Here is a 27,368-nt window from a genome sequence, read left to right as displayed (position 1 = left end):
GACTTTTCAATTTATCTGTACCTGAGCACGAGGCTATGCGATCTTATATTAAGGAGTCATTGGAGAAGGGTCATATTAGACCATCCTCTTCACCCTTGGGTGCTGTTTTTTTTTTCGTGGCCAAGAAAGATGGTTCATTAAGGCCTTGTATTGACTATCGTTCCCTCAACAAAATTACTGATAAATATCAGTATCCATTACCCCTGATTTCTGATCTATTCTCCAGAGTTAAAGGTGCTTGCTGGTTTACCAAGCTTGACCTCAGGGGGGCGTATAAGCTTATTCGCATTAAGCATGGGGATGAAAGGAAGATGGCGTTTAATACTCCGGAGGGACATTTTGAGTACCTGCTGATGCCTTTTGGGCTCACTAATGCCCCTTCTGTCTTCCAGTGCTTCATGAATGATATTTTCCGGGACTTTGTGGATACGTTTTTGGTCATCTATCTGGATGATATTTTGATCTTTTCCAGGGATTGGGACTCTCATGTGGAACATGTTCGGACTGTGTTCCGGATTTTGAGGGAGAATTCCCTGTATGTTAAGGGATCGAAATGCCTTTTTGGTGTACAGAGGATTTCATTTTTGGGATTTATTTTGTCTCCGTCAACTATTGAAATGGACCCGGCCAAGGTACAGGCCATTTATGATTGGGTTCAGCCCACTTCTTTGAAGGCCCTACAGAAGTTTTTGGGTTTTGCTAATTTTTATCATAAATTTATAGCTAATTTTTCTGGTATTGCCAAACCATTGACAGATTTGACTAAGAAGGGTGCTGATGTGCTGAATTGGTCTCCAGAGGCTGTTTCTTCCTTTCAGGAGCTGAAGCGGAGGTTCACTTCTGCTCCAGTTTTGCGGCAACCTGATGTCTCACTCCCGTTTCAGGTAGAGGTGGACGCTTCTGAGATTGGTGCAGGAGCTGTTTTGTCCCAAAAAAATCCAGTAACATCTAAAATGAATCCCTGTGCTTTCTTTTCCCGAAAGTTCTCCCCATCTGAACGCAACTATGATGTGGGGAATCGGGAAATGTTAGCTAAGAAATGGGCATTTGAGGAGTGGAGACATTGGTTGGAGGGAGCTAGACATTAAGTCGTGGTCCTCACTGACCACAAGAATTTGATTTACCTTGAGTCGGCCAAACGCTTGAATCCTAGACAGGCTAGGTTGGCCTTGTTTTTCACACGTTTTGATTTTGTGGTCTCTTTTTTCTTCCAGGCACTAAGAATGTCAAGGCAGACGGCCTCTCTAGGAGTTTCTTTGCTGATTCTCTTAATGTGACCAAGCCTCCTACCATCTTAGTTGAGGGGGTAGTTCTTTCTGCCATCTCGCCCGATTTGAGACGTGCTCTGGAAGAGTTTCAGGAGGACAAACCTGAGCGTTGTCCCATTGGAAAATTGTATGTTCCTGACCAGTGGAGAAAGAGAGTAATGTCTGAAGTTCATTGCTCCGCATTGGCTGGTCATCCAGGTATTTTTGGTACTAGAGATATGGTGAGTCGGTCTTTTTGGTGGCCCGCCTTGTCTCGTGATGTCAGGAATTTTGTGCAGTCCTGTGGGACTTGCTCCCGGTCAAAATCTTGTTCTCGTTCTAGTGGGTTGTTGATGCCTTTGCCGGTACCCAGGAGGCCATGGACCCATATTTCAATGGATTTTATTTCTGATCTGCCTGTCTCTCAGAGGATGACTGTTATCTGGGTGATTTGTGATAGATTCTCTAAGATGGTCCATCTTGTACCACTCCCTAAGCTGCCATCTTCCTCAGAGTTGGTGCCCTTGTTTTTGCAACATGTGGTTCGCTTGCATGGGATTCCTGAGAACATTGTATCTGACAGAGGAGTCCAGTTTGTCTCTAGATTTTGGAGGACTTTTTGTTCCAAGCTGGGAATTCAGTTGTCCTTCTCCTCTGTGTTTCACCCTCAGACCAATGGGCAGACGGAGAGAACAAACCAGACTTTGGAGTCTTATTTGAGATGTTTTATCTCTGCTGATCAGGACGATTGGATCTCATTTTTGCCCTTGGCCAAATTTGCTTTATATAATAGAGCAAGTTCTGCCACTTTGATATCACCTTTTTTTTGTAACTTTGGGTTTCATCCTCGATTCTCTTCAGGGCAGGTGGATTCTTCTGCCTGCCCAGGTGTTGACACTGTGGTGGAGAGAATGCACCAGATATGGGACCAAGTGGTGGATAAGTTGTCTCTCTCCCAGGAAAAGGCCCAGCGGTTTTCCAACCGGCATAGATGACCATTGGTCCCCGGTTTAAGGTGGGTGATATGGTTTGGTTGTCATCAAAGAATATCTCTATGAGGGTGGCTTCTCCAAAGTTTAAACCTAGATTTATTGGACCTTACAAGATTTTGGAGATTCTTAATTGTATTGCCAACTGTTTAGCAATAAGGTTCGGGTACGGCTTTAAAGAAGGCTACTACTTGCATATAACACAATTTTATTATACAATGATTATAAAACACCAAATTTATGGAATGGCAGATATAATATTACCCTGTCTTGTTAATTCCATGTGAATCATACAATTATGAATTATAATACATAGAGAAATACGTATCCATTCTATACATTACCAAGTAGTATTGCAACATCACTTCTCCACTGGAGGGACCACAGTGTCAAATGAGAAGGAAATGCTCTGGTCTTGTCATCACGGAGACCGTGCACCCCACGATAGCTTCTGGAAATGTCCCCTGCTGGAAAATGTCCCTACCTCACTGACACAGGTCCACCTTTTTATACACAATATTCCCACATTCCCTCTGTGCAGTATGCTGAGTCATCAGAATCTGGAACTGCACAAGACTTCAAGGTCTGTTTGCTATAGCCTCTTAGTGTGTTTGCACCAACCAGAGATTTGTTTGCTATTAGTATGCCTCTTAACAATAGTACAATGCATCAGGGTTGTTTTGCTACTGATTATAACCTAGACTCTGTTTGCCTCTAGTCAACTTGTCAAAGTTGTCTGTCACTGTTCAAAGTTCAACATATGTTGCTTGTTACAAAGTTAACTCTTCATGCTCATAGCATAACACTCTAAGATGGCAGCCTATGGGCAGCATGACTTCCATTCTGAAAACTGGATACCTATGTAACTCACACTCATACATGTCAGATATGTATCACAATCAGTCCTAGATTATGGATGTCATGCATGACCCAATATTGCTACATGAGACCATAAAACATTTTGGTCTCTCTTGTCTTCGAGCAACATACTATTATTGAGCACAAGACTTCCTTGTTCAAGCAGCATATTAATTATCTATACAGTTGTTATTCCTATTGTCCTAGAATATACCACACAACTCTTATATTAGAATACCACACAGAATTAGTTGGAGAGCTTCTTTCCATCAACCACCCCCAATTGAAGGTATTCAGTATCTATCACTGTTTGTCAACAGGGGTCACTTGCCTGCAAATCAGGATAATGCTTTATCAATATACCCGCACCATTCACTACTCTTGAAATTCAAGTACATACACAAAGGTTAATCCTTTCCAGTAATCCAGATTAAACACACTGTTTCAACAAGCATTGTCTTTCAGTATACTCAGCACACAGACTGCATTTCAATAGCCATTGCAGGTCTGACCTCATGAACTCTGGTACTGGATATGGGGTCTTCTAATCCTGACATTACAGGTTAATTTCAATATGGACTAATCAATATATTACAATATGTAGGCTATAAGATATCCATATTTTTGTTAGCACCACATTAATCTGGTCTCTTTTCGATTGGCTCTTCCTCTTACATTTAAGATCCATAACGTGTTTCATAAGTCTCTGTTGAAGAGGTTTGTTGAGCCAGTAGTTCCTGTGGTGGCACCTCCTGACCCTGTATTGGTTGAAGGTAATGTGGAATATGAGGTTGAGATTATACTGGATTCTCATCTGGCTAGGCGGAGACTCCAGTATTTGGTTAAGTGGAAGGGTTATGGCCAGGAGGACAATTCTTGGGTCTCTGCATCTGATATTCATGCCTAAAGATTGGTTTGTGCTTTTCATCGGGCCCATCCTGATCGGCCTGGTGGCGTGGATGAGGGTTCGGTGACCCCTCCTCAAGGGGGAGGTACTGTTGTGAGCTCATTTTCTCCTTCACCTTTGATGTCCGATGAACTCCCTCTGCTGGTGAAAGGAGGTGGTGAAACTGATTTGGATGGGAGAAACCTGTCATCTGAACAGGTGGATTGCGATTGGACATCTGGAATCTGAGTGGATATAAGGCTGCCGACGCCCTTGTAAGGTTGCTGGTGGTTTCTCTGCTCTGAGCTCTGGCCTCCAGTTCAGTTCCTGTCTTCTGAAAGCTAAGTTTTGCTCTGTTATTGTTCCATGAGATTTTGTCTGATTTGCTTAGTTTTGTGTTCTGCAAGCCCCGGATGGGGCTTTGCTGAATTTCCATTTTTGTTCCTGATCGGTTAAATCTCTTTTGCTCTGTCTTCAGAATATATCGGAGTGCTGATATAGGGATTTTGAAGTCTAGTGACTTCAGGGCCATTTTTCTTATCAGACGTGTTGGGACATTTTTGGTAGGATTTTTGCGGATTGCAGCTAGCATCTTTTCTGTCCTTTCCTATCTAGTTAGGTGGGCTCCATCGTTTGCTCTGCCTGTCTTTCTGTCTGTGTTAGTGTTTTCATCTGTTTTCACCGACAATACATGTTGGGGGGCTGTCTATTGCTTTGAGGTCTGCTCTGGGGCAGTTTAGATTTCCCCTTTCTTTCTTTAGGCTTGTGTAGTTCTCCGGCTGTGACGAGGTGTCTAGAATCACCGTAGGAACACTCCACGGCTACTGTTAGTTGTGTGAATAGGATCAGGGGTCTGCAATCCGTTAGCTACCAACCTCTCTGGTTTTCTGGACTTAGCTTGCATTTTTGTTTTTTCCTCCTCTGGTGTCTCATTCATAACAGGTGCCTTCTCCAAACTGCTATTTTTAGATCTCTCCACAGGTGTTCTATGGGATTCAGGTCTGGACTCATTGCTGGCCACCTTAGAAGTCTCCAGTGCTTTCTCTCAAACCATTTTCTAGTGGTTTTTGAAGTGCGTTTTGGGTCATTGTCCTGCTGGATGACCCATGACCTCTGAGGGAGACCCAGCTTTCTCACACTGGGCCCTACATTATGCTGCAAAATTTGTTGGTAGTCTTCAGGCTTCATAATGCCATGCACACGGTCAAGCAGTCCAGTGCCAGAGGCAGCAAAGCAACCCCAAAACATCTGGGAACTTCCGCCATGTTTGACTGTAGGGACCGTGTTCTTTTCTTTGAATGCCTCTTTTTTCCTCCTGTAAACTCTATGTTGATGCCTTTGCCCTAAAAGCTCTACTTTTGTTTCATCTGACCAGAGAACATTCTTCCAAAACGTTTTAGGCTTTTTCAGGTAAGTTTTGGCAAACTCCAGCCTGGCTTTTTTATGTCTCGGGGTCAGAAGTGGGGTCTTCCTGGGTCTCCTACCATACAGTCCCTTTTCATTCAGACGTCGACATATAGTACAGGTTGACACTGTTGTACCCTCGGACTGCAGGGCAGCTTGAACTTGTTTGGATGTTAGTCGAGGTTCTTTATCCAACATCCGCACAATCTTGCATAGAAATCTCTTGTCAATTTTTCTTTTCCGCCCACATCTAGGGAGGTTAGCCACAGTGCCATGGGCTTTAAACTTCTTGATGACACTGCGCACGGTAGACACAGGAACATTCAGGTCTTTGGAGATGGACTTGTAGCCTTAAGATTGCTCATGCTTCCTCACAATTTGGTTTCTCAAGTCCTCAGACAGTTCTTTGGTCTTCTTTCTTTTCTCCATGCTCAATGTGGTACACACAAGGACACAGGACAGAGGTTGAGTCAACTTAATCCATGTCAACTGGCTGCAAATGTGATTTAGTTATTGCCAATACCTGTTAGGTGCCACAGGTAAGTTACAGGTGCTGTTAATTACACAAATTAGAGAAGCATCACATGATTTTTCGAACAGTGCCAATACTTTTGTCCACCCTCTTTTTTTATGTTTGGTGTGGAATTATATCCAATTTGGCTTTAGGACAATTCTTTGTGCTTTTTCATTTAAGACAAATTAAATGAAGATAATAATACCAAAGAATTTGTGTTTGCAATCATTTTCAGGAAGAAACTGAGTATTATCTGACAAAATTCCAGGGGTGTCAATACTTTTGGCCACAACTGTATAAATTGTTTTTTTTTTTTAAATGTGCTTCCTCTACATAAATCAGACGTTTTAGTACAATTACGTCAGAGACGACTGAATTGGCTTTTCGGGATGTTTAATAGCCATGCCGGAAGATGGCAGCTTGTAATGGGGATATAACTATTTGAGTTCACCTCTTTACGAAAGCTTTTAGTAATTAATTTGTTTTGCTCTACCATTATAGTGAAATCCAAAAAGTTTATCCTCATGGAGCTAGTGGTGGCAGTAAAGATTAAGCCAAAGTTATTCTTATTTTTATTTAAAAAGGCAGATATAGTGTCTATTGACCCTTACCTAATAAAAATCATGTTGTCAATAACTAGACCCTGGTGTAATTTTCCCTGATTGTAGATGACTAACTCCTCCCATCTTCCCACATATAGGTTGGTATAGCTTTGGGCAAATGTTGTTCCCAATTGCTGTGCATCATTTTTGAATGTAAAATTTTTTACCAAATATAAAAAAAATTGAGTTAGAATGAATAAAATTTCCTGAATAAACTGAATCTGTGTTGGTGAATGGATTCCTTTTTTGTCTAAAAAGAACTTTGCATCCTGACACCCTTTTTCATGTTCTGTAACTGTGTAAAGTGATGTTATGTCTAAAGTTACAAGAAAGTAATTGGGTTTCCATATAATTTTTTCCAATATTTGAATAGCTTGGCATGTGTCTTTTAAATAAACTGGCAAAAAGGGTACACATTGTTGCAAATGGTATGCCACATATTGTCATAAATTAGCAGTAAGGCCATTTATACCAGAAATGATGGGTCGACCTGGTGGATTTCTGATGTTTTTGTGTTTTTTAGGTATATGGTAGAAGAAGGGTATACTTGGATTTTTGTTAAGAATATAGAGAAATTCATTTTTATTTAGTATACCTTTTGTTTTAACCAATTGGGCCAATTTATTCAGTTCTTCCAAGAATTTATTAGTTAGATCTCTGCTAAGTAGTTGATAAATTTTGATAGTGTGAGCAGGTTGCAAGGTGCAGTAATGGGTTGGAGGCAGAGCAAGGGATAACATGGGGCTTAATTTAACAGGTATACTCCTCGCAGGCAGAATGCAGGGAAAACAGTATAAAGGAACATAGGGTACGTAACTCAGGGGAAACTGGTGTGAGGAATAGGGTAGGAAGTTGAAGAATAACTTATCAGTCTGACAAGTTCTGAATGCGGTTTGTTCAGAATGTGGACATTGGCGCCAAAGCTGAGGCGTGTAAAGGGTCCAGTATGGTCCTGGAAAAATGGCATCCTGGCGGCGGTGATTCCTTGTGGTCTGGAGTAGTCCTGGAAAAGATGACGCCTTTGCTCCTGGTGGCGACTGTGATTCCTCGTGGTCCAGTCGGTGATCGGTGTGTCAGGAAACGACGGGCAGGGCACAATCTATCCCCCTGTCAGCGTACAGTGACAACAAGCGACTTTATTCAGGTACGAAGGGAAACCACTCACTGCGGGTGTCACAATTCTCCCGTCTGTGTGTGCGTACGATTATGTACTGACTGGGTGTCCTGCCACTCATGGTCAGCGTGTCAGCGGGGACTGTTATGAATGGGTCACTGAGGAGGAAAACTAAACAAGCTAAGTCACAGAAAACCAGAGAGGTTGGTGACTATGCAGATTGCAGACCCCTGATCCTAACCACACAACTAGCAGCAGCCGTGGAGCGTTCCTACGATGAATCTAGACGCCTCGTCACAGCCGGAGGACTAAATAAGCCTAAAGCAAGAAAAGAGGAAAACTAACTGCCACAGAGCAGACCCCAAAGGAATAGACAGCCCCCACACATGTATTGATGGTGAAACAAGATGAAAACACAAACAGGCAGGAAAATAGGCTGAGCAAACGATGGGGCCCAAACTAAATAGAAAGGACAGGAAAGGAAAGACACTGCAATCTGCCCAAAAAACCCTACAAAAATAATGTCCAACACTTCTGATAACAAAATTGACCCTGGAGTCACTAGACTTCTCCCACTATATCAGCACTCTGAAATATTCTGAGACAGAGCAAAAAAGAGGCCAATCTAATAAGGGACAAAAAGCAAAATGGCTAATACAGATAAATAAGAGTGGAAATTCAGCACAGCCCCAGCTGGGGCAGGCTGATCACAAAAATCTGAATAGACCAACAAAATCAAGTGTGAACATTAGCAGAAACACTTAGCTTGAGAAGACTGGAACAGAGCTGAAAACCAAGACCTGAAAAGCCAGAAGGAATCACCAGCACCAGAATAGGGCGTCGGCTGTCTAAAATCCAGTCTGAGATTCCAGAGATCCAATTGTTATCCTCATCATCAGGTGGCAGATCTCTACTAATTAAATCAACCTCACTACCTCCTGTTACCACCAGAGGGAGCCCGGAAGGAGAACTCACAACTGGTAGACCAGAAAATGAGTTCACAACAGTACCCCCCCTTGAGGAAGGGTCACCGAACCCTCATCCACGCCACCAGGCCGATCAGGATGGGCCCGGTGAAAAGCACGAGCCAATCTATTAGCATGAATATCGGAGGCAGAGACCCAAGAATTATCCTCCTGGCCATAACCCTTCCATTTGACCAAATACTGGAGTCTCCGTCTAACCAAACGAGAATCCAATATTTTCTCAACCTCATATTCCACATTGCCTTCAACCAACACAGGGTCAGGAGGTGCTGCCATAGGAACTATTGGCTCAACAAACCTCTTCAACAGTGATTTGTGAAATACGTTATGGATCTTGAACGTAACTGGAAGAGCCAATCGAAAAGAAACAGGATTAAGAATCTCCAAAATCTTATAAGGTCCAATAAATCTTGGCTTAAATTTTGGAGATGCAACCTTCATAGGAATATTCTTAGACGACAACCAAACCATATCACCCATTTTAAACCGGGGACCAATGGTCCTATGCCGGTTGGAAAATCGCTGGGCCTTTTCCTGAGAGAGTGACAATTTATCCACCACTTGGTCCCATATCTGCTGCATTCTCTCAACCACAGTGTCCACACCTGGGCAGGACCAAGATTCCACTTGCCCTGAAGAGAATCGAGGATGAAACCCAAAATTGCAGAAAAAGGGTGACATCTAAGTGGCAGAACTAGCTCTATTGTTCAGCGCGAATTCGGCCAAGGGGAAAAATGAGACCCAATCATCCTGATCAGCAGATATAAAACATCTCAAATAAGACTCCAAAGTCTGGTTTGTTCTCTGTCTGCCCATTGGTCTGGGGATGAAACACGGAGGAGAAGGATAACTGAATTCCCAGATTGGAACAAAAGGCTTTCCAGAATCTGGAAACAAACTGGACTCCTCTGTTGGACACAATATTCTCAGGAATCCCATGTAACCAAACCACCTGTTGTAAAAACAAGGGCACCAACTCAGCAGAAGATGGCAACTTTGGGAGTGGTACAAGATGGACCATTGTTGTGAGTTCCTTTTTCCCTTCATCATTGAGGTCTGATGAACTCCCTCCTCTGGTGAAGGAAGGTAGTGAGACTGATTACCAAACACCTGGGCAGCTAGATGATAACTGGGTGGCTGGAATTGAGGACTGTAAGGCTGCCGACGCCCTTCTTCCTGGCTGGTGATTTTCCTGCTGGATTCTTGGAGACCAGTCTGATTCCTGCGTCTCAAAGCTAAGTTTTTCTGCTCTGCTATGTACTCTTCAGTTTTGTTTTTGTTTTCCTTGTTTTTTGGGAGTTCTGCCATCCCCGGCCGGGGGTGAGCTGAATTCCATTTTTTTCTCTGATCTGTTGATCTTTTGCTTTGTCTTCAGAATATACCTGAGTGCTGATATAGTCTTTTGAAGCCTAGCGACTTCAGGGCCTGTTTTTCCTATCAGTCGATTGGCTCATTTTGATAGGGTTTTTGAGGATGGCAGACAGCAGCTTTCCTATCCTGTCCTATGTAGTTAGCTTGGGCCCCATCATTTGCTCAACCTATCTTTCTATCTGTGTTAGTGTTTTCATCTTGCTTCACCGTCATTATATGTTGGGGGCTGCCTATTGCTTTGGGGTCTGCTCTGGGGCAGTTTAGTTTTTCCCCTTTCTGTCTTTAGGCTATGTAGCTCTCCGGCTGTGATCGAGGGGTCTAGGGCACCGTAGGAACCCTCCACGGCTATTGCTAGTTGTTGTGGATAGATTCAGGGGTCTGCAATCCGATAGCTGCCAACCTCTCTGGTTTTTCTGGACTTAGCTGGTATTTTGTTTTTTCCTCCTTCGGTGACTCATCATAACAGACCATCTTTGAAAATCACAAATCACCCAGATAAGTCATTCTCTGAGAGACAGGAAGATAAGAAATAAAATTCATTGAGATATGGGTCCATGGCCTCTTGGGCACCGGCAGCGGCATCAGCAACCCACTAGAACGAGAACAGGGTTTAGACCGAGAACAAGTCCCACAGGACTGTACAAAATTCCTGACATCACGAGATAAGGCAGGCCACCAAAAAGACCGACTCACCAAATCTCTGGTCCCAAAAATACCTTAATGACCAGCCAATGCGGAGCAATGAACTTCAGACATCACTCTTTCTCCACTGGTCAGGTACATACAATTTTCCCATCAACGCTCAGGTTTATCCTCCTGAAATTCCTCCAGGGCGCGTCTCAAATCGGGCGAAATGGCAGAAAGAACTACCCCCTCACCTAGGATGATAGTAGGCTCGGTCACATTAAGAGAATCAGCAAAGAAACTCCTAGAAAGGGCGTCTGCCTTAACATTCTTAGTGCCCAGAAGAAAAGAGACCACAAAATTAAAACGCGTGAAAAACAAGGCCCATCTAGCCTGTCTAGGATTCAAGCATTTGGCCGACTCCAGATAAATCAAATTCTTGTGATCGTTGAGGACCACAACTTGATGTCTATCTCCCTCCAACCAATGTCTCCACTCCTCAAATGCCCATTTCATGGCAAACAATTCTCGATTCCCCACGTCATAGTTGCGTTCAGATGGGGGGAACTTTCGAGAAAAGAAGGCACAGGGATTCATCTTAGAAGTCAACAGGGTCTTTTTGGGACAAAACAACTCCTGCACCAATCTCAGAAGCATCTACCTCCACCTGAAATGGAAGTGAGACATCAGGTTGCTGTAAAACTTGAGCTGAAGTAAATCTCCGCTTAAGCTCCTGAAATGCTGTGACAGCCTCAGGAGACCAATTCAGCACATCAGCGGCCTTCTTGGTCAGATCAGTCAGTGGTTTGACAATACCAGAAAAATTACCTATAAATTTACGATAGAAATTAGGAAAACCCAAAAACTTTTGGAGGGCCTTCAAAGAAGTAGGGTGAACCCAATCATAAATGGCCTGTACCTTGGCCGGGTCCATTTCAATTGTCGACGGAGACAAGATAAATCCCAAAAATGAAATCCTCTGTACACCAAAGAGGCATTTCGATCCCTTAACAAACAAGGAATTCTCCTTCAAAATCCGGAACACAGTCCGGACGTGTTCCTCATGAGAATCCCAATCACTAGAAAAGATCAAAATATCATCCAGATAGATCAAAAACTTATCCACAAAGTCTCGGAAAATATCATTCATAAAGGACTAGAAGACAGAAGGGGCATTAGTGAGCCCAAAAGGCATCACCAGGTACTCAAAATGTCCCTCCGGAGTATTAAACGCCGTTTTCCATTCATCCCCGTGCTTGATGCGAATAAGATTATACGCCCCCTGAGGTCAAGCTTAGTAAACCAGCAGGCACTCTTAACTCTGGAGAATAAATCAGACATCAGAGGTAATGGGTACTGATATTTAACCGTCATCTTGTTAAGGGAATGATAATCAATACACGGTCTTAATGAACCATCTTTCTTGGCTACAAAAACCCCCCCCCGCACCTAAAGGTGAACGAGGATGGTCTAATATGACCCTTCTCCAACGACTCCTTAATATAGGATCGCATAGCATCATGTTCGGGTACTGATAAGTTGAAAAGCCGACCCTTGGGAAATTTACACCCCGGCATCAACTCAATTGCACAGTCATAACTCCTATGAGGAGGCAAAGATGCAGACTTACTCTCACTAAATACATCAGAAAGATCGGCCAGATAATCAGGAATATCATGAGACTGAGAGGTGGAGAAAACAGGAGCGTCCCTAAGAACACACTGACAACCCCAACTCACCACAGACCCAGATTTCCAATCTAAAACTGGATTATGAGTTTGCAACCAGGGAAAACCCAGAACAATAGTATCATGCAAATTATGCAGCACCAAAAATTTACAATTTTCTTGGTGGTCAGGGGCAACTCGCATTATCACCTGGGTCCAAAACAGGTTTATTCTCCGCCAAAGGAGTAGCATCAATACCCCTCAAAGGAATAGGCGTCCGCAGAGGCGTCATGAAAAACCACAACGTTTAGCAAAGTCCAAATCCATCAGATTCAAAGCTGCTCCTGAATCCACAAAAGCCTTAGTGAAAAATGTGGATAAGGAGCAGATCAGAGTAATTGCCAAAAGGAACTTAGGTTGTACACTGCCCACAGCAAATGTGTGTGCAAAACGTTTCTCTCGTTATAGGGCAGACAGAAATAGTATGAGAGGCGTCTCCACAGAAAAAACAGATATTACGCCTTCTAAACTCCTGACGTTGCGCCCTAGACAAAACCCCATCACATTGCATAGGTTCAGACGTTTGTTCAAAAAGTGGCAGCGCCTTCCGTGTAGTTTTACGTTCACGTAAACGCAGATCAACTTGAATGGCTAATGACAGAGAATCATCCAGACCAGGGGGAACAGTAAATCCCACCATAACATCTTTTACGGTCTCTGATAAACCCTTTTGAAAGAGAGCTGCCAAAGCACTATCATTCCATGTAGTAATGACCACCCACTTTTGGAATTTTTGACAGTATAACTCTGCAGAATCCTGACCCTGGTTTAATGCCAACAGGGTTCTCTCAGCTTGATCAACAGCATTAGGTTAATCGTACAGCAACCCCAAGACTTGAAAAAATGCATCCACATTAATCAGAATAGGATTTTCAGATGTCAGAGAAAAATCCCAATCCTGGGGATCGCCGCGTAGCAAGGAGATGACAATTTTAACCTGCTGCGCAGAGCTCCCCGATGAGTTAGGCTTAAAGGCAAGAAATAATTTACAATTATTCTTAAAATTCCAAAATTTAGACCAATCCCCAGAAAACTCATTAGAAGTAGGGATCTTAGGTTCAGCAGCATGTGACTGAGTAAGGTAGGTGGAAATTCCCTGCACTTCAGCAGCAAGCTGCTCCATACGATCAGACAATTGCTTAACCTCCATTAGGAAAAAAAAAATCCTCCTACGGCCCCAGAGAAAAAGGAAAACATAAAAAAAAATGCTGACCTTTTTTTTTTTTTTTTTTTTTTAAACAATTTTTCCCTGCTTTTGAGTACCCTAGAATCAGCGGTATGGCTGGTGATTCTTTTATGAATGGGTCACCGAGGAGGAAAACTAAACAAGCTAAGTCACAGAAAACCAGAGAGGTTGGTAACTATGCAGATTGCAGACCCCTGATCCTAACCACACAACTAGCAGCGCCGTGGAGCGTTCCTACGATGAATCTAGACGCCTCGTCACAGCCGGAGGACTAAATAAGCCTAAAGCAAGAAAAGGGGAAAACTAACTGCCCCAGAGCAGACCCCAAAGGAATAGATAGCCCCCACACATGTATTGATGGTGAAACAAGATGAAAACACAAACACAGGCAGGAAAATAGGCTAAGCAAACGATGGGGGCCCAAACTAACTAGAAAGGACAGGAAAGAAAAGACACAGTCTGCAATCAGCCCAAAAAACCCTACAAAAATAATGTCCAACACTTCTGATAACAAAATTAACCCTGAAGTCACTAGACATCTCCCACTATATCAGCACTCTGAAATATTCTGAGACAGAGCAAAAAAGAGACCAATCTAATAAGGGACAAAAAGCAAATTTGCAAATACATATAAATAAGAGTGGAAATTCAGCACAGCCCCAGCCGGGGCTGGCTGACCACACAAGAAACTGAATACACCAACAAAATCAAGTGTGAACATTAGCAGAAACACTTAGCTTGAGATGACTGGAACAGAGCTGAAAACCAAGACCTGAAAAGCCAGAAGGAATCACCAGCACCAGAATAGGGCGTTGGCTGTCTTAAATCCAGTCTGAGATTCCAGAGATCCAATTGTTATCCTCATCATCAGGTGGCAGATCTCTTCTAATTAAATCAACCTCACTACCTCCTGTTACCACCAGAGGGAGCCCGGGAGGAGACTAACTGATTTGCCTGGCGCCACTGCTCCCTGCCGGAGCATTACGATCTGTGGCTGCTGCAACACTCGGCTGCTCGGCTCTGCACGGCTCTTTCTGCAGGCCATGGGGGCTCCTCCTTAAATACGGCCCATCGCCACGCCGGTTCTCTCTGGTGAGGGAAACAGAGCGCGCTGCTCTCTGCACTGTCCTCTCCACTGCTCTGCGCTAACGCCAGACTGCTTTGCTTCGCACGCTTTTTCCCTTTTTTTTCCCGCTGCTGCTCTCGCCTTTTTGGCTCCTTCTGCTCTCCTGGGTTCAAGGGTTGGTCCGGTTCACTCAGGCTTCCCCCCATGAACGGAAGATACAGCCTTTTCAGTTCCGGACCCGGAACCAGGTACCCGTCGTCTTGTCGGCCTCCTTAAAATATCACCCAGCAGACGGAGGGATTCTTGGTGATAGGCATCTATGTCCAGTATTACAATTCCACACCCTTTTGTCTGCTGGGAGAATGACAATTTCATTGTTAAGTTGAAGTGATCTAATGGCCTGTTGTTCTGTAATGGATAAATTATGTATGTATTTGTTGTATTTTTTTTCATCCCCACATTTTTTTTTTCCCTGACCTCTCCTACCACCATATTTTCAAAGGTTATAATAGTTTTTCAGTATTTGTTAGTAGCATTGAATTTAGATTTTTTAGTTAAATTGATATGTATAAAATTACAACATTCGGGTACAACTGTTTTATTTTTATTACTGTTATTGTTTATCTGTGATAAAATATTTCTTAAGCGCTAGGTTCCGTAGAAATTTCTTGAGCTCTATTATAAATCTTTTCGGATTATATGTTGGGGCAAACTTTAGTCCTTTCTGGAGTAGGGATTATTCTGCTTGAGACAGTTGGTACTGGCTAAGACTGAGAAATTTTTGAGAAGGGGTCAAAATTGTTTGGTTCACTTTCTTTTTAGCGAGCTTCCTGCCTCTCGAACCTCCGTTTGTTTTTCTGATGTTACGCTGAAAAAATCCCGATTTGATGATGGTTGGGGGTTGGACCATTTTTTTGGTATAATTGTGTTTTTTTTTTTTTATTACCATTATTAAAAAAAAACCAAACAAACTAAAAAAAAAAAAACCCAAGTATATTCTTGTAACTTTAGACATACCATCCCTTTACAGTTATAGAACATGAAAAAGGGTGTCAGGCAGCCGAGTTCTTTTTCGACGAAAAAGGAATTCACTCACCAACACTGATTCAGTTTATTCAGGAAAGTATTTTATTCATTCTAACTCATAATTTTTTCATGTATGACAAAAAAAATTTACATTCAAAAATGAGGCACAGCAATCAGCACAGAATTTGCCTCAAGCTATGCCAACCTATATGTGGGAAGATGAGAGGGGAGATAGTCATTTACAATCAGGGAAATTACACCAAGGTCTAGTTATGTTGAACCATTTTATTGATGACATGATTTTTATTTGGGAAGGGTCATTGCACACTATCCGTCTTTTTAAATAAATAAGAATGACTTTGGATTAATGTTTACTGATTAATCTATTCTATTATTTCTAAACACTGTTTTTCGGTGATTCCTTTTGTATCCCCGTTCATACTGAACCCACACACACAAATGATACACCATTTGAAAGGTAAACTTGCCCCCTTCAGCAAGAAAATAGTCAAACAAACCACACATCTATGATTTGATCACAAAATACAGTTTAAACATTAGTTTTCATAAACCTGCATTAAGGAAAAATGACCTACAGGTGACACCACAGTACCCCAAAGCACACTACCAACACATTTGTATACATGCACTGCTTTTTTGGGGATTACTTCGCCACACACACACACACACACACGATACACCATTTGAAAGGTAAACTTGCTCCTTTCAGCAAGAAAACAGCCAAACAAACCACACATTCACAATTTTATCACTAAATACAGTTTAAAAATTCATTTTCATAAACCTTCAAAAAGACACAATGACCTGCAGGTGGCACCTCAACCGGAAAACTTTCTTTGGCCTCTACTGATCAAAACTATTTATTGTATTACCAATCTACATATATAAATACCGGTCTGTTCATCAGCTCATGAAATACATTCACCGTATATACTCGTGTATAAGCCGCCCCGTGTATAAGCTGACCCCCCCCTAATTTTGCCACATAAAACTGGGAAAACTTATTGACTCGCGTAAAAGCCTAGGGTGGAAAATGCAGCAGCTACTGGTAAATTTCAAAAATAAAAATAGATACCAATAAAAGTCAAATTAATTGAGACATCAGTAGGTTAAATGTTTTTGAATATCCATATTGAATCAGGAGCCCCATATAATGCTCCATACAGTTCATGATGGGCCCCATAAGATGCTCCAAACAAAATACACCCCATATAATGCTGCACAAAGGTTAATAATGCCTCCATAAGATGCTCTATAGAATAATATGCCCCATATAATGCTTCATAAAGGTTATGGCCCCATAAGATGCTCCATAGGTTATGCCCCCATAAGATGCCCCATAGATTATGCCCCAATAAGATGCTAACATGGATTATGCCCCCATAATATCCTCCATAGATTATGCCCCAATTAGATGCTCCATAGATTATACCCCCATAAAATGCTCCATAGATTATGCCCCCATATGGTGCTCCATAGACTATGCCCCCATATGCTGCCCCATAGAATATGCCCCCATATGCTGCCCCCATATACTGTGCCATACCTCTCCTGCTCAGGACCCGGCACCTGATATTCACCTGTCCCCGGTCCACGCTGCTCACCGCTGTCTGCTGCTTCCTATGTCAGTGACTGTTTAGCCAGCAGAGGGCGCAGCATGCACTAACCATGTCGCGCCCTTTGCTGCCTAAACGTCACTGACACAGGACACAGCAGACAGTGGTGTGTAGCGATGGACTTGGGACAGGTGAATATCGCTATACTTACCCCCTCCTGGCGCGGTCTCTGCCCCATTAAATGTGCCATAGATTATACCCCCATAAGATGCTCCATAGATTATGCCCCAGTAAGATGCTCCATAGATTATGCCCCAATAAGATGCTCCATCATAGATTATTCCCCCATGATATGCACCATAGATTATGCCCCAATAAGATGCTTCATCGATTATGCCCCCATAAAATGCTCCATAGATTATGCCCTCATATGCCCCCTTTTTTGCGAACTTGAATTCCCAAATCACGTCCAAAATTCCCAAAAACTAGACCCAAACTCAGGTTATCCACTCTGCAGAGGCCTAAAAAGGGAGGTGGGGCGGCGTTACCAGACTTTTTTCTATATTATTTGGCTGGGCAGGCTTGAGCTCTAAGTAAATGGATGCCTGGTAATTATCTTCCCAATTCTAAAAATCACTTAATTCATGCCACACGAGCTGCTTGCCCACTGGGTTTCCTGGAGTTAGAAAAGAATAATGTTCCTCGTCTATTGCTCCTGCTCCGACTGGCACGATCAGTATGGAGGCAAATTAAGAAAATAATTGGATTTAAAGACATTATAACTGAAATGCCCTTGTGGAATAATAATTATCTACTAAACCACCCATCCACTGATTTTTGAATTCAATATAATGTCTCCTCGATAGGTGATTTGTATGATCATGGGACCTTGGCGTCTTTTGTACAACTACAGGTTAAACATGGTGTCCCGAGATCCCAATTTTTACGCTACTTGCAGTTGAGATTGGCCTTTCAGTCACACATGAGGTGCATGGATGTGGGTCATGCTATCTCCTCTCTACCTCTTATAGGAATCCTTAACTCACAGGGCCCCCAGCCCTTATCTCTTCTTTGTATACATACATGCTGTCAGTAGGGGCGGAATCTGCAGTAAGCTCTATTAAGGGGAAGTGGGAAAGACTCATCCCCGATACACAGGGAGAGGAGTGGGAAGAGATTCTGGAGTCTCTGATCGGAGTATCACCATCTATTAATAATAGAATGACACAGTTATTTATAATAAACCAATCATATTTGACTCCGACATGACTCTTCAGGATGGTTTGTTTTCAATCATCAGAATGTCTATGATGCCACTCACTGGACGCAGATTTTATTCACCTGGTATAGCTGTGTCCTATTATCCTACAATTCTGGAAAGAGGTGATGTCACTATTGACATCTCTGGTACAAGCTCCTGTTCCGCTTGAACCACTGGTTTGTTTGTTTGGGGTATGGGATGAGGAAACTTGTGGTCATTATGTTCGGATTTTTCTGCGAGAGACGTTATTTATGGCACGAAAGGTACTGGCACTGTGGTTTATGACAGGCTCATGTCCTTTCCTTAGAACCTGGATTGATTTGGTGAACTCGATTATCCCATATGAACGCACATTATATCAGAATAGGGAATGCCCGGGTAAATTTGAAAAGATTTGTGAGAGGTGGAACTCCTCTCATCTTACTCTGCAACGTGGGGGCATCGCATAGGAGATAACATAATGTAAAGTATTAGGCTACAAAATAGTAGTTGTTGTAGCTGTAGTTGTAGTTTAGGAATTTAAAATAGGTTTTATTATCTGTGCAACAATACAAGAGCTTGTATGATTTAACTGTCACAAATATTTCATGAAACAAATCCAAAGAGCAGAAAGAAGACGGGTTTAATGAACCGCGCTGACCAGAGAAACGCAACTTCCGCAGCAGATGTAATAAAAACTTCTTTAATGAGCCTACGCGAACCTACCAATTCAAAAAAAGGATCAAAAGTATAATTCACATGCATTAACCCACTGGACCACACCAAATGTTTCAGAGTAAATATCCCCTAAAATCCCCACTCATTAATTAAATACATCAAAAATAAGAATCTAATATAAATATCACATATCCCGTTATTTATTTTACCTCAATATATCTAAAAAGGTCACTAATTTCATTTAAACCCATTTTAGGGGATATTTACTCTGAAACATTTGGTGTGGTCCAGTGGGTTAATGCATGTGAATTATACTTTTGAGTCTTTTTTGAATTGGTAGGTTCGAGCTGGTATATTGATGTATTCTGTTTTATATTTAATTTTAATTTTGGTGCATAAAATTGTGATGTTTTTGACAGAAATGTTACTGGTTTTTAGAATATAGTAGTATACTAAAGTAAAAAATTTTTTTTATATATATTTAGATGTTTAAATGTTATATGGGCGTTTTCACAGGAAATGATGTCAAAGGAAGGTGTAAGGAAACGATTTGTGTTTGTATATATATCTTGAATTTGTGATTACTCTTGATGCCCTGATGAAGTGGCTGGTTTAAGCCACGAAACGCGTAGGCTCATTAAAGAAGTTTTTATTACATCTGCTGCGGAAGGTGCGTTTCTCTGGTCAGCGCGATTCATTAAACCCGTCTTCTTTCTGCTCTTTGGATTTGTTTCATCTATTACCAGCGGGAAACCAGCGACGACCGGATACATTTGTGAGTGATTCCCAGTTTGTTGTGACTCACACAACTATAGCAGGTGAGTCAAACAGATTGGGTGTGCCGTTGTGTTTTTTAATAGATGATACACCCTATGTGCGCTTTCCATTTTTGTTTTTACAAATATTTCATAGTATACAGCCTATTGTCCTTCACATTTATCCAATAGGTTATGTATGTATCACTTTGCATGTATATAAGAATGCACATTTTGTTTAGTATTCAACAATATATGGAAGTGTGTATGTTTTGTATAATGCTTACTACTGTATGCAAATATGTATGTTTTACATCTTGTTTTGGAGGTTAAATAAACGAATTTAAAAGAAAAAGTCAGTGAAATAATTTACCCCACAAAATGTATCCTCTGTGCTCTCCTGCTGTAATGTCAGTATTGTCTTTTGCTTCCTCCCCTGCCCAGGAGCTGTGGTATGTTCTATACACAGACAGACAATTTTTAAAATGAATTTTCTTTCACGGGAAAACCCCTTTAAATAGAAATTCCTTCTAACATGCTGTGCACTGACTGTTTAGTGATGGGGTGCACAGTTCAAACAAAAAATGACATGAGAGGAGAAGACAGCAGATGGGGGATAGAGAAAGCGCACAGGGGTGAGACAGAGCACGGGGGAGACAGCTCAAATGGGACAGTACATGAGGGGAGAACACAGCACAGGAAGCAGAGAGACAGCAGACAAAGGTGATAGCACATGGGGTAGACAGGTCAAAGAAGAGAGCACAGACGGGAGAAGTCAGCACATGGGGAAAGAGAGTGGATAGGTGGGTGAGCACATGGGGGTGAGAGATTCTCAACGCTGCAAAACCTGCCCCCATCGTGACATTACCGCTCTCCCGATGCTATCTCATCGGGCCTCCATCTAGTTTAATATATCCTTCTAAAGTACAATTCATCCTGCAAAAAAAGGTTATGGCTCTTAGAAGAAGGGGGCGAAAAAACAAAAACTCAACAATGAAAAGAAAACAATGGAAATTGGCCACCGTGTAAAGGGGTTATGGATGCTGAAGTATTAAAATGGGAAACTCCTGGGGTTTTGCTGACGTTTCCTGTATAACCACGCATGTATATTCATAGTTTTCAGAATGTAGTTTTGGCTTTCCAATTTAAGGTCCAGCATGAAAATATTACCGTACGGCTTATCCATTACTTCTCCATTTTACATCTGCCATGCGGTTACTAATGTTGGCTGTTCATCATATGTTCTGAATATTTTCTGAATTGTGGTAATGCTTTGACAAATTTTCCTTAATGATAGTAAAGATATCTTGTCAAACACCTCTCAGCAACTTTTTACCAGCTGCACAGCAAAATTTGCAGATGGACAACAGTGCTCTGTACCGGTTTTTGACGTTACTCATCAAACACCTCTATGTGAAGAACATGCCAAGAAAATGGTAAGCGAGAGATGGTTGTCTTAAATATTAGTTCCGACAGAGCCATTTTCAAATGTCTAAGGGCAGGGGTGCATAACATTTTTTTGGTCTGAGGACCACATTGTCATACTAAACCAATGCAAAGGGCCACAAAAATATGTAAAGAGGTACTTCCATGAATTTCATCCGCATAACTACTGTCAGTACAAAATTACATCACCTGAACCAAGTTTTGTGTATTTGCGAAGGATTTGGAGAGATTCTACAGGAAAAAAAAATCAGTGTCAACACATCCTAACTTGCATTGAGATTTTGGACCAGAAACTGCATTCCCCCTCAAAATCTCAAAATGCCCAAGCTTTGAAGAATTTTTAGTTTTAACATAGCCGTATATCATATCATCTGACCAGTCATGGATTGCTACATATGTAGAAGATTAGAACCACTATCAGAACATTAATACATCACCAGACCCACCATCCATAGAGTAGTGCAGCACCAGAATTACCAACAGTTCATAAATGAATCACCAGAACCTGCATCAATACAGCTCCACATTGTCCCCCATTATAAATTATAACCACAACAATATCCTCCCTTGTAAATCCTAACCAACACAGTCCACCCTTATGCCCTATAAGTACCACGCTGTCCTTCCTTACGAACTATGGCCTCAACACTGTTCTTCATTGTCCACCTTAGACCGTCACCACTCCATACTATCCCCCCACACTCCCACCACTCCATTCTGCCCCCACACTACCAGCAGTCTATACTGCCTCCCATTTCTTAATACTATCTCCCCGCCTCTCCATACTGCCCCCCCCATACTCCCAACACACCATACTGTGATCCCCAAGTTCTCCATATTGCCCCCTCGCACTGCCACCTTTCCACAATGTCCCACACACTGCTCCTCTCCCTATTTCAAGCCCACCTACACTGCTACCTCTCTATACTGGATCACCTTTTACAATTTTCCACTTGTTGCCCGCCCTTGTGGTAGATCGGCTCACTTTGCTGCACACGGAGGTAGACACGGGTACACAGCGGCTCTAAATACTTTTTTGGGTTTATTGTCGGCATCATAAACCTAGGTGTAGTAAAGAAAATGCAGCTTTCTGGGCAAAACAGGAAAACAAAATGGTGGCAGAACAAACAGTCCTTCTGGGAGCCGGGTTCCTCCTGCTCACGGCTAGCAGAACACACACTGTTCAGCTTCATAAGTCCATGCAGCACTTTCCTGGAGTGCTCCTTCTCCAGGCACACACACTGAACACTCAAAGCTGTTTCCTTCAGCCATTTATGCCCAGACCATGCGACTTCTCAACCATGTGAGTGATCATATGACTGTAACATCACCAAGGTGCTATCCGCACACAGTGGTGCCGACTCAGTAGGTGAAAATATGGGGGGGGGGGTACACTCCCACCCGCTCTATGCATGCCCCCCTAAAAACCAGCCCATAACATACGTTAATTTAACCCTCGCAACCCTTACTGTGGTGGAGGAAATAAAACTCTGGATTTTATATTACACCATAAGGCGTTGTGAAACACATCTCCCCTCTATTACATTACCAATGACTCTTGTCACATATTCCCCTCCCTCTGTCCAAAGCCAGGGGTTTGGGCACCTTCATTGGCTAAGCAGGGGACTCTGGACAGGGCATCTGCATTCCCATGCAACCTCACTGGCTTGTGCTCCACATGGAAAGTAAAGTCCTGGAGCGCCAGAAACCACCTAGTTACTTGGGCATTCTTCTCCTTCTTTTCTCTCATCTATCTCAGGGACGCATTCTGTTAATAGCCTGAACTTATGGCCTAGCAGGTAGTACCTCAGGGTGTCAATAGCCCATTTGATGGCCAAGCACTCTTTCTCAATCCCCCATGACAGCACCAGTGAGAGAGGGGATCTGCCCTTCAGGGACAGGAATCTTACTGATAAAAGGGCAGTACCTTGTATCAGTTGGTTTCCTGTTCCTGACGGGAAACCTTCAGTTTCTGCGGTACCTGAGAAGTTTGCAGGATGAAGATCCAGGGCCGGCCAGTCCGGGTTCCGGCTGCGGGGAGGCCCCTGCCGCAGCTGGTGCGGTGCCTGAGGCTACCACCGCTGGGACCGAGGGGTCTTGCAGGGTGAGCGGGGGGAAGCGCGGCTGCCACTCTAGAGAGGAGGCAGGGGCTTCTGGATTCCCAGGGGTGCGCGCGCCGGCAGCGTGCGCACCTGAAGGTGAAGAAAGCTGGCCGCCGCTCCGGAAGTAAAGCGGGGCTTCCGGGTTCCCGGCAGATGCATGCACAGTTGAGGCGCTTCCTGATGATGCGGCGCAGTAGGAGGGGCAGGCCGGACGTGAGCGCTGGGTGGTAAATTGAAAAGGGGAAAATACAAAGAGAAAATGGAGGGCACCACTAAACAATATTGGCGGGGTTCTCCGTAAGCATGTAAAAAACACTATGAAGTAACCAGAAGATCATGCCCACATGGATGGGAACACCCACAAGTAAAAAGCAATTGCTTTTTACTTGTGGGTGTTCCCATCCATGTGGGCATGATCTTCAGGTTGATTCAAATTCAAAAGGGGAAAGTGCAGACATTCTTGCTCCATGCAGTCCCCGTGAATCATGGAGGACAGCGACCACCAGCAGGAGCAGCAGCAGCAACCTAGGCAGCAGCAGCGCCACTACAAGCAGCAGTCAGATGTGCCAAAGGACCGAGACAAGCGGGGAAGCCGGTGTAGCAGCCACTCTACGCAGCACAGCAGATCTGCTGCAATGAGTAAGTCACCGTCTCTGGATCATCCCCTACAAGATCCTATACCCCCCCCCAGAGCCGATACCTGCGACTGCATCTAACTGGTGAGTGACAGGGTGAGATAGTTCACCATTGTAATGGGGTTCCTTCTCTTTCCTTATTAGGGAAAGAAGAGATTGGGGAAAATGCTATTCCACCTGTAACAGACCTTTACCAGAATCCTGGAACAAGAAGCTCTGTAAATCCTGTATACACAAGTACTCTGTGGGGAAACCCCGGATTTTGCCTCTGAACTGAGATCTGCAATCAGATCAGAGTTCCAGAGTGCCTTTACGTCCCTTAGGCAGGGGGATAAATTAAAAAAGGAGGAGGCTATATTATACTCCCAATCTAACCCCTCTACTTCTGGAGACATGAACTTGGTCATATCAGACTCCTCATCATCATCATCCTCTGGTGAAGAAACAGGGGGGTGTCATTGTTTTCCCCTAGGTGAAGAAGATACTCTGGTGAAAGCAGTGAGCTCTACCATGGGGGTAGCATAGGCTCGTCCTGATAAGACAATGCAGGACATGTTTGGGGGATTGGCTCGTCCTGATAAGACAATGCAGGACATGTTTGGGGGATTGGGCCAGAAGAAACGAAGGATGTTTCCACTAAATCAAAATGTCCAAACCCTAATGAAAAAAGAGTGGGAGTGACCGGATAGGGAAAACTCTTCAGTGCCTTCCCTTAAAAGGAAATATCCCTTTGAAGAGGAAGCATCCACCTCTTGGGACAAAGCCCCTATGCATGACATTGATATGGCCAAAACCTCTAAAAAGTTCGCCCTCCCCTTTGAGGACATAGGTACACTTAAAGACCCCTTGGATAAAAAAGCTGACACCTTCCTTAAAGGGGCCTGGGAATCAGCAGGGGTAAACCTTAGGCCAGATGGAGAAACAGCTGAGGGAAGAGACACCCAGAAATAAAATCTTAGAATCCATTCCCCTGATAAGAGGCGCGGCGGCTTTTTTAGCAGACTCAGCTGATTCTGTCCGCTTAACATCTAAATCTGCAGCCCTCTCAAATTTGGCTAGGGAAGCTCTATGGCTTAAATTCTGGCTAGGGGATTTACAAACAAAACTTAAATTATGCTCGATTCCTTGTGAGGGAAAATTTTTGTTTGGAGAAACTTTGGATGATATCCTCCAAAAGGCGGGGGTTAAGAAGAAGAGATTCCCGAACCTAGGACCAACGTCATTTAAACGGTCCTTTCGGAGCAAGAAATGTTTTCATAAAAAAAAAACCTGAGAGCAAAACAGATGGGATCAGGGAAGAAGGAAACACAGAGGGTTCCTCTTTATCAGCTCTTCCCGAGACAAAAAACCCTCGAAGTGACGGTCTCCCCAGGGTGGGGGGAAGATTAAGCCTTTTCCTTCCGGCCTGGGAAAGACTATCAAACAGCCCTTGGATCTTAAATCTCAAGTCAGGCTTGAGGATAGATTTTTCTTCTCCCTCACCCTCAAAATTACGTGGTGACTCCCCTAAGATCTTCAGCACGAGAACAAAAAGCCTTAGAAGGCGAAGTCTTAAACCTTGTAGAAAAGTCAGTCCTGCAGGAAGTTCCCCCTCAAGAAACGGGGAGGGGAGTTCTACTCCCCACTATTTCTAGTGTCCAAACAAGACGTCACCTATCGGACAATAATAAACTTGCAGAAATTGAATGGATATGTCAGGAATCAAAAGTTCAAAATGGAATCGATAAAATCCACCATCAAAATACTGTCCCTGAACTGTTTTATGACCGTCTTGGATCTCAGCGATGCATATTATCACGTCCCTTTCCACAAACAATCCCGGAAATTCCTCAGACTAGCAGTTTCGATAAATTGGGAAATAAGAAAATTCCAATAGAAAGCCCTCCTCTTCGGAATATCGATAGCCCCCCGCGTATTCACAAAATTGGTAGCAGAAATGATGACTCATCTGAGGGAGCAACATATCTTAATAATCCCTTACTTGGATGATTTTCTGATAGCAAGAGACTCGGCCCAGAACTGCAGAGAGCAGAGGGACAGAGTAATGAGCACACTGGTGAACCTGGGCTGGCTTCTAAATCTAAAGTCAAGGTTGGAACCCAGCAAAATCCAAGAGTTCCTAGGGCTAAAGATGAACTCTCAAATCTCAAAAACAAGAGTGTCACCTCCCATTCGCAAAAAAGAAAAAATCATGCACATAGTGGCAAAGGCCTTACGGATCCCCTCCATGACACTGAGGAAGGCGATTTCACTACTAGGCTCACTTTCCGCCTGTCTACCAGCAGTCCAGTGGGCACATCTACACACGAGATCTCCAGTGGGATATATTAGGTGCTAAGGAAATCAGTCGGTGCCAAGAGGTCACTTAGAGGGTCACATAACTTTAAATTCTTCTTCTATTCATTCCCTACTTTGGTGGAAGGATGCCAGCAACAGAGGGATCCCCTGGGTGACAAGAGTGTGCCACATAATTACCACTGATGCAAGTCCCATGGGATGGGGCGCTCACATGGACAACTGGGTTACTCAGGGGAAATGGGGGAATCAGGAATTAGGGGCTTCCTCGATCCAGAATGAACTCCGGGCGATGGGTCACGCTCTGTCAAATTTTCTACCTTTTCTACGGGGACATCAGGTCCGGATATTCTCGGACAATCAAGTAACGGTGGCTTATATAAACCATCAAGGGGGAACCAGGTCCCGAACTCTAATGGACACTTCCTCCAGGATCCTCAGCTTCGCGGAGAATAACCTTGTATCCCTTTCTGCACTACACATTCGGGGGGTAGAAAATCAAAAGGCAGACTTTCTGAGCCGCACTCAACTAAGGCAAGGCGAGTGGGTTTTAACTCAGTCCATTTTCGATCAGATTGCAATGATGTGGGGGACCCTGGAAATAGATTTATTTGCCGATTTCAAAAACAAAAAAGTAGAGGCATTTTGCTCACTGAACCCAAGGGGGAATCCTCAGGCACTAGATGCCTTTATGCTTCCATGGACACAGAACTTGACATATGTCATTCCCTCGATTTGTCCTTATTCCAGCAGTCACACGGAAAGTCAGGGAAGACAAAGCAAGAATGTTACTAATAGCTCTTTTCTGGCCAAAAAGAACTTGGTTCTATTGGCTGAGGATACTATGGATCACTGACCCTTGGACCCTATCGGATCTCCCGGACCTTCAATCTCAATGACCGGTGTTACATCCTCAGGCAGCGAACCTTCATTTAACAACATGGAATTTGAAGGGGCACTGCTGAGAGAAAGTGGGTTTTAGGAGAACCTAATTTCTACACTGTTAAAAAGCAGGAAACCAGTTATTACAAAGGCTTATG

The 27,368-nt window shown here is 43.3% G+C and overlaps 1 protein-coding gene across 2 annotated transcripts in view; it reads left to right on the top strand.

Annotated features, from left to right (window-relative positions):
- INO80D (INO80 complex subunit D) overlaps positions 1-27,368 on the top strand; it is a 205,483-nt gene that overhangs the window by 143,661 nt on the left and 34,454 nt on the right. For both annotated transcript variants that reach the window (XM_073541880.1, XM_073541879.1), the window contains one exon: positions 21,153-21,286. In XM_073541880.1, coding sequence (XP_073397981.1) covers positions 21,153-21,286 — 134 coding nt within the window. The remainder of the gene's footprint in view (positions 1-21,152; positions 21,287-27,368) is intronic.

This window comes from Dendrobates tinctorius, unplaced genomic scaffold (genome assembly GCF_039654945.1).
Source record: "Dendrobates tinctorius isolate UK_male_01 unplaced genomic scaffold, ASM3965494v1 ptg000125l, whole genome shotgun sequence".
NCBI lineage: Eukaryota > Metazoa > Chordata > Amphibia > Anura > Dendrobatidae > Dendrobates > Dendrobates tinctorius.
Note: the sequence above shows the minus strand (reverse complement) of the source record. Positions and strands in the feature narration are given on the sequence as shown.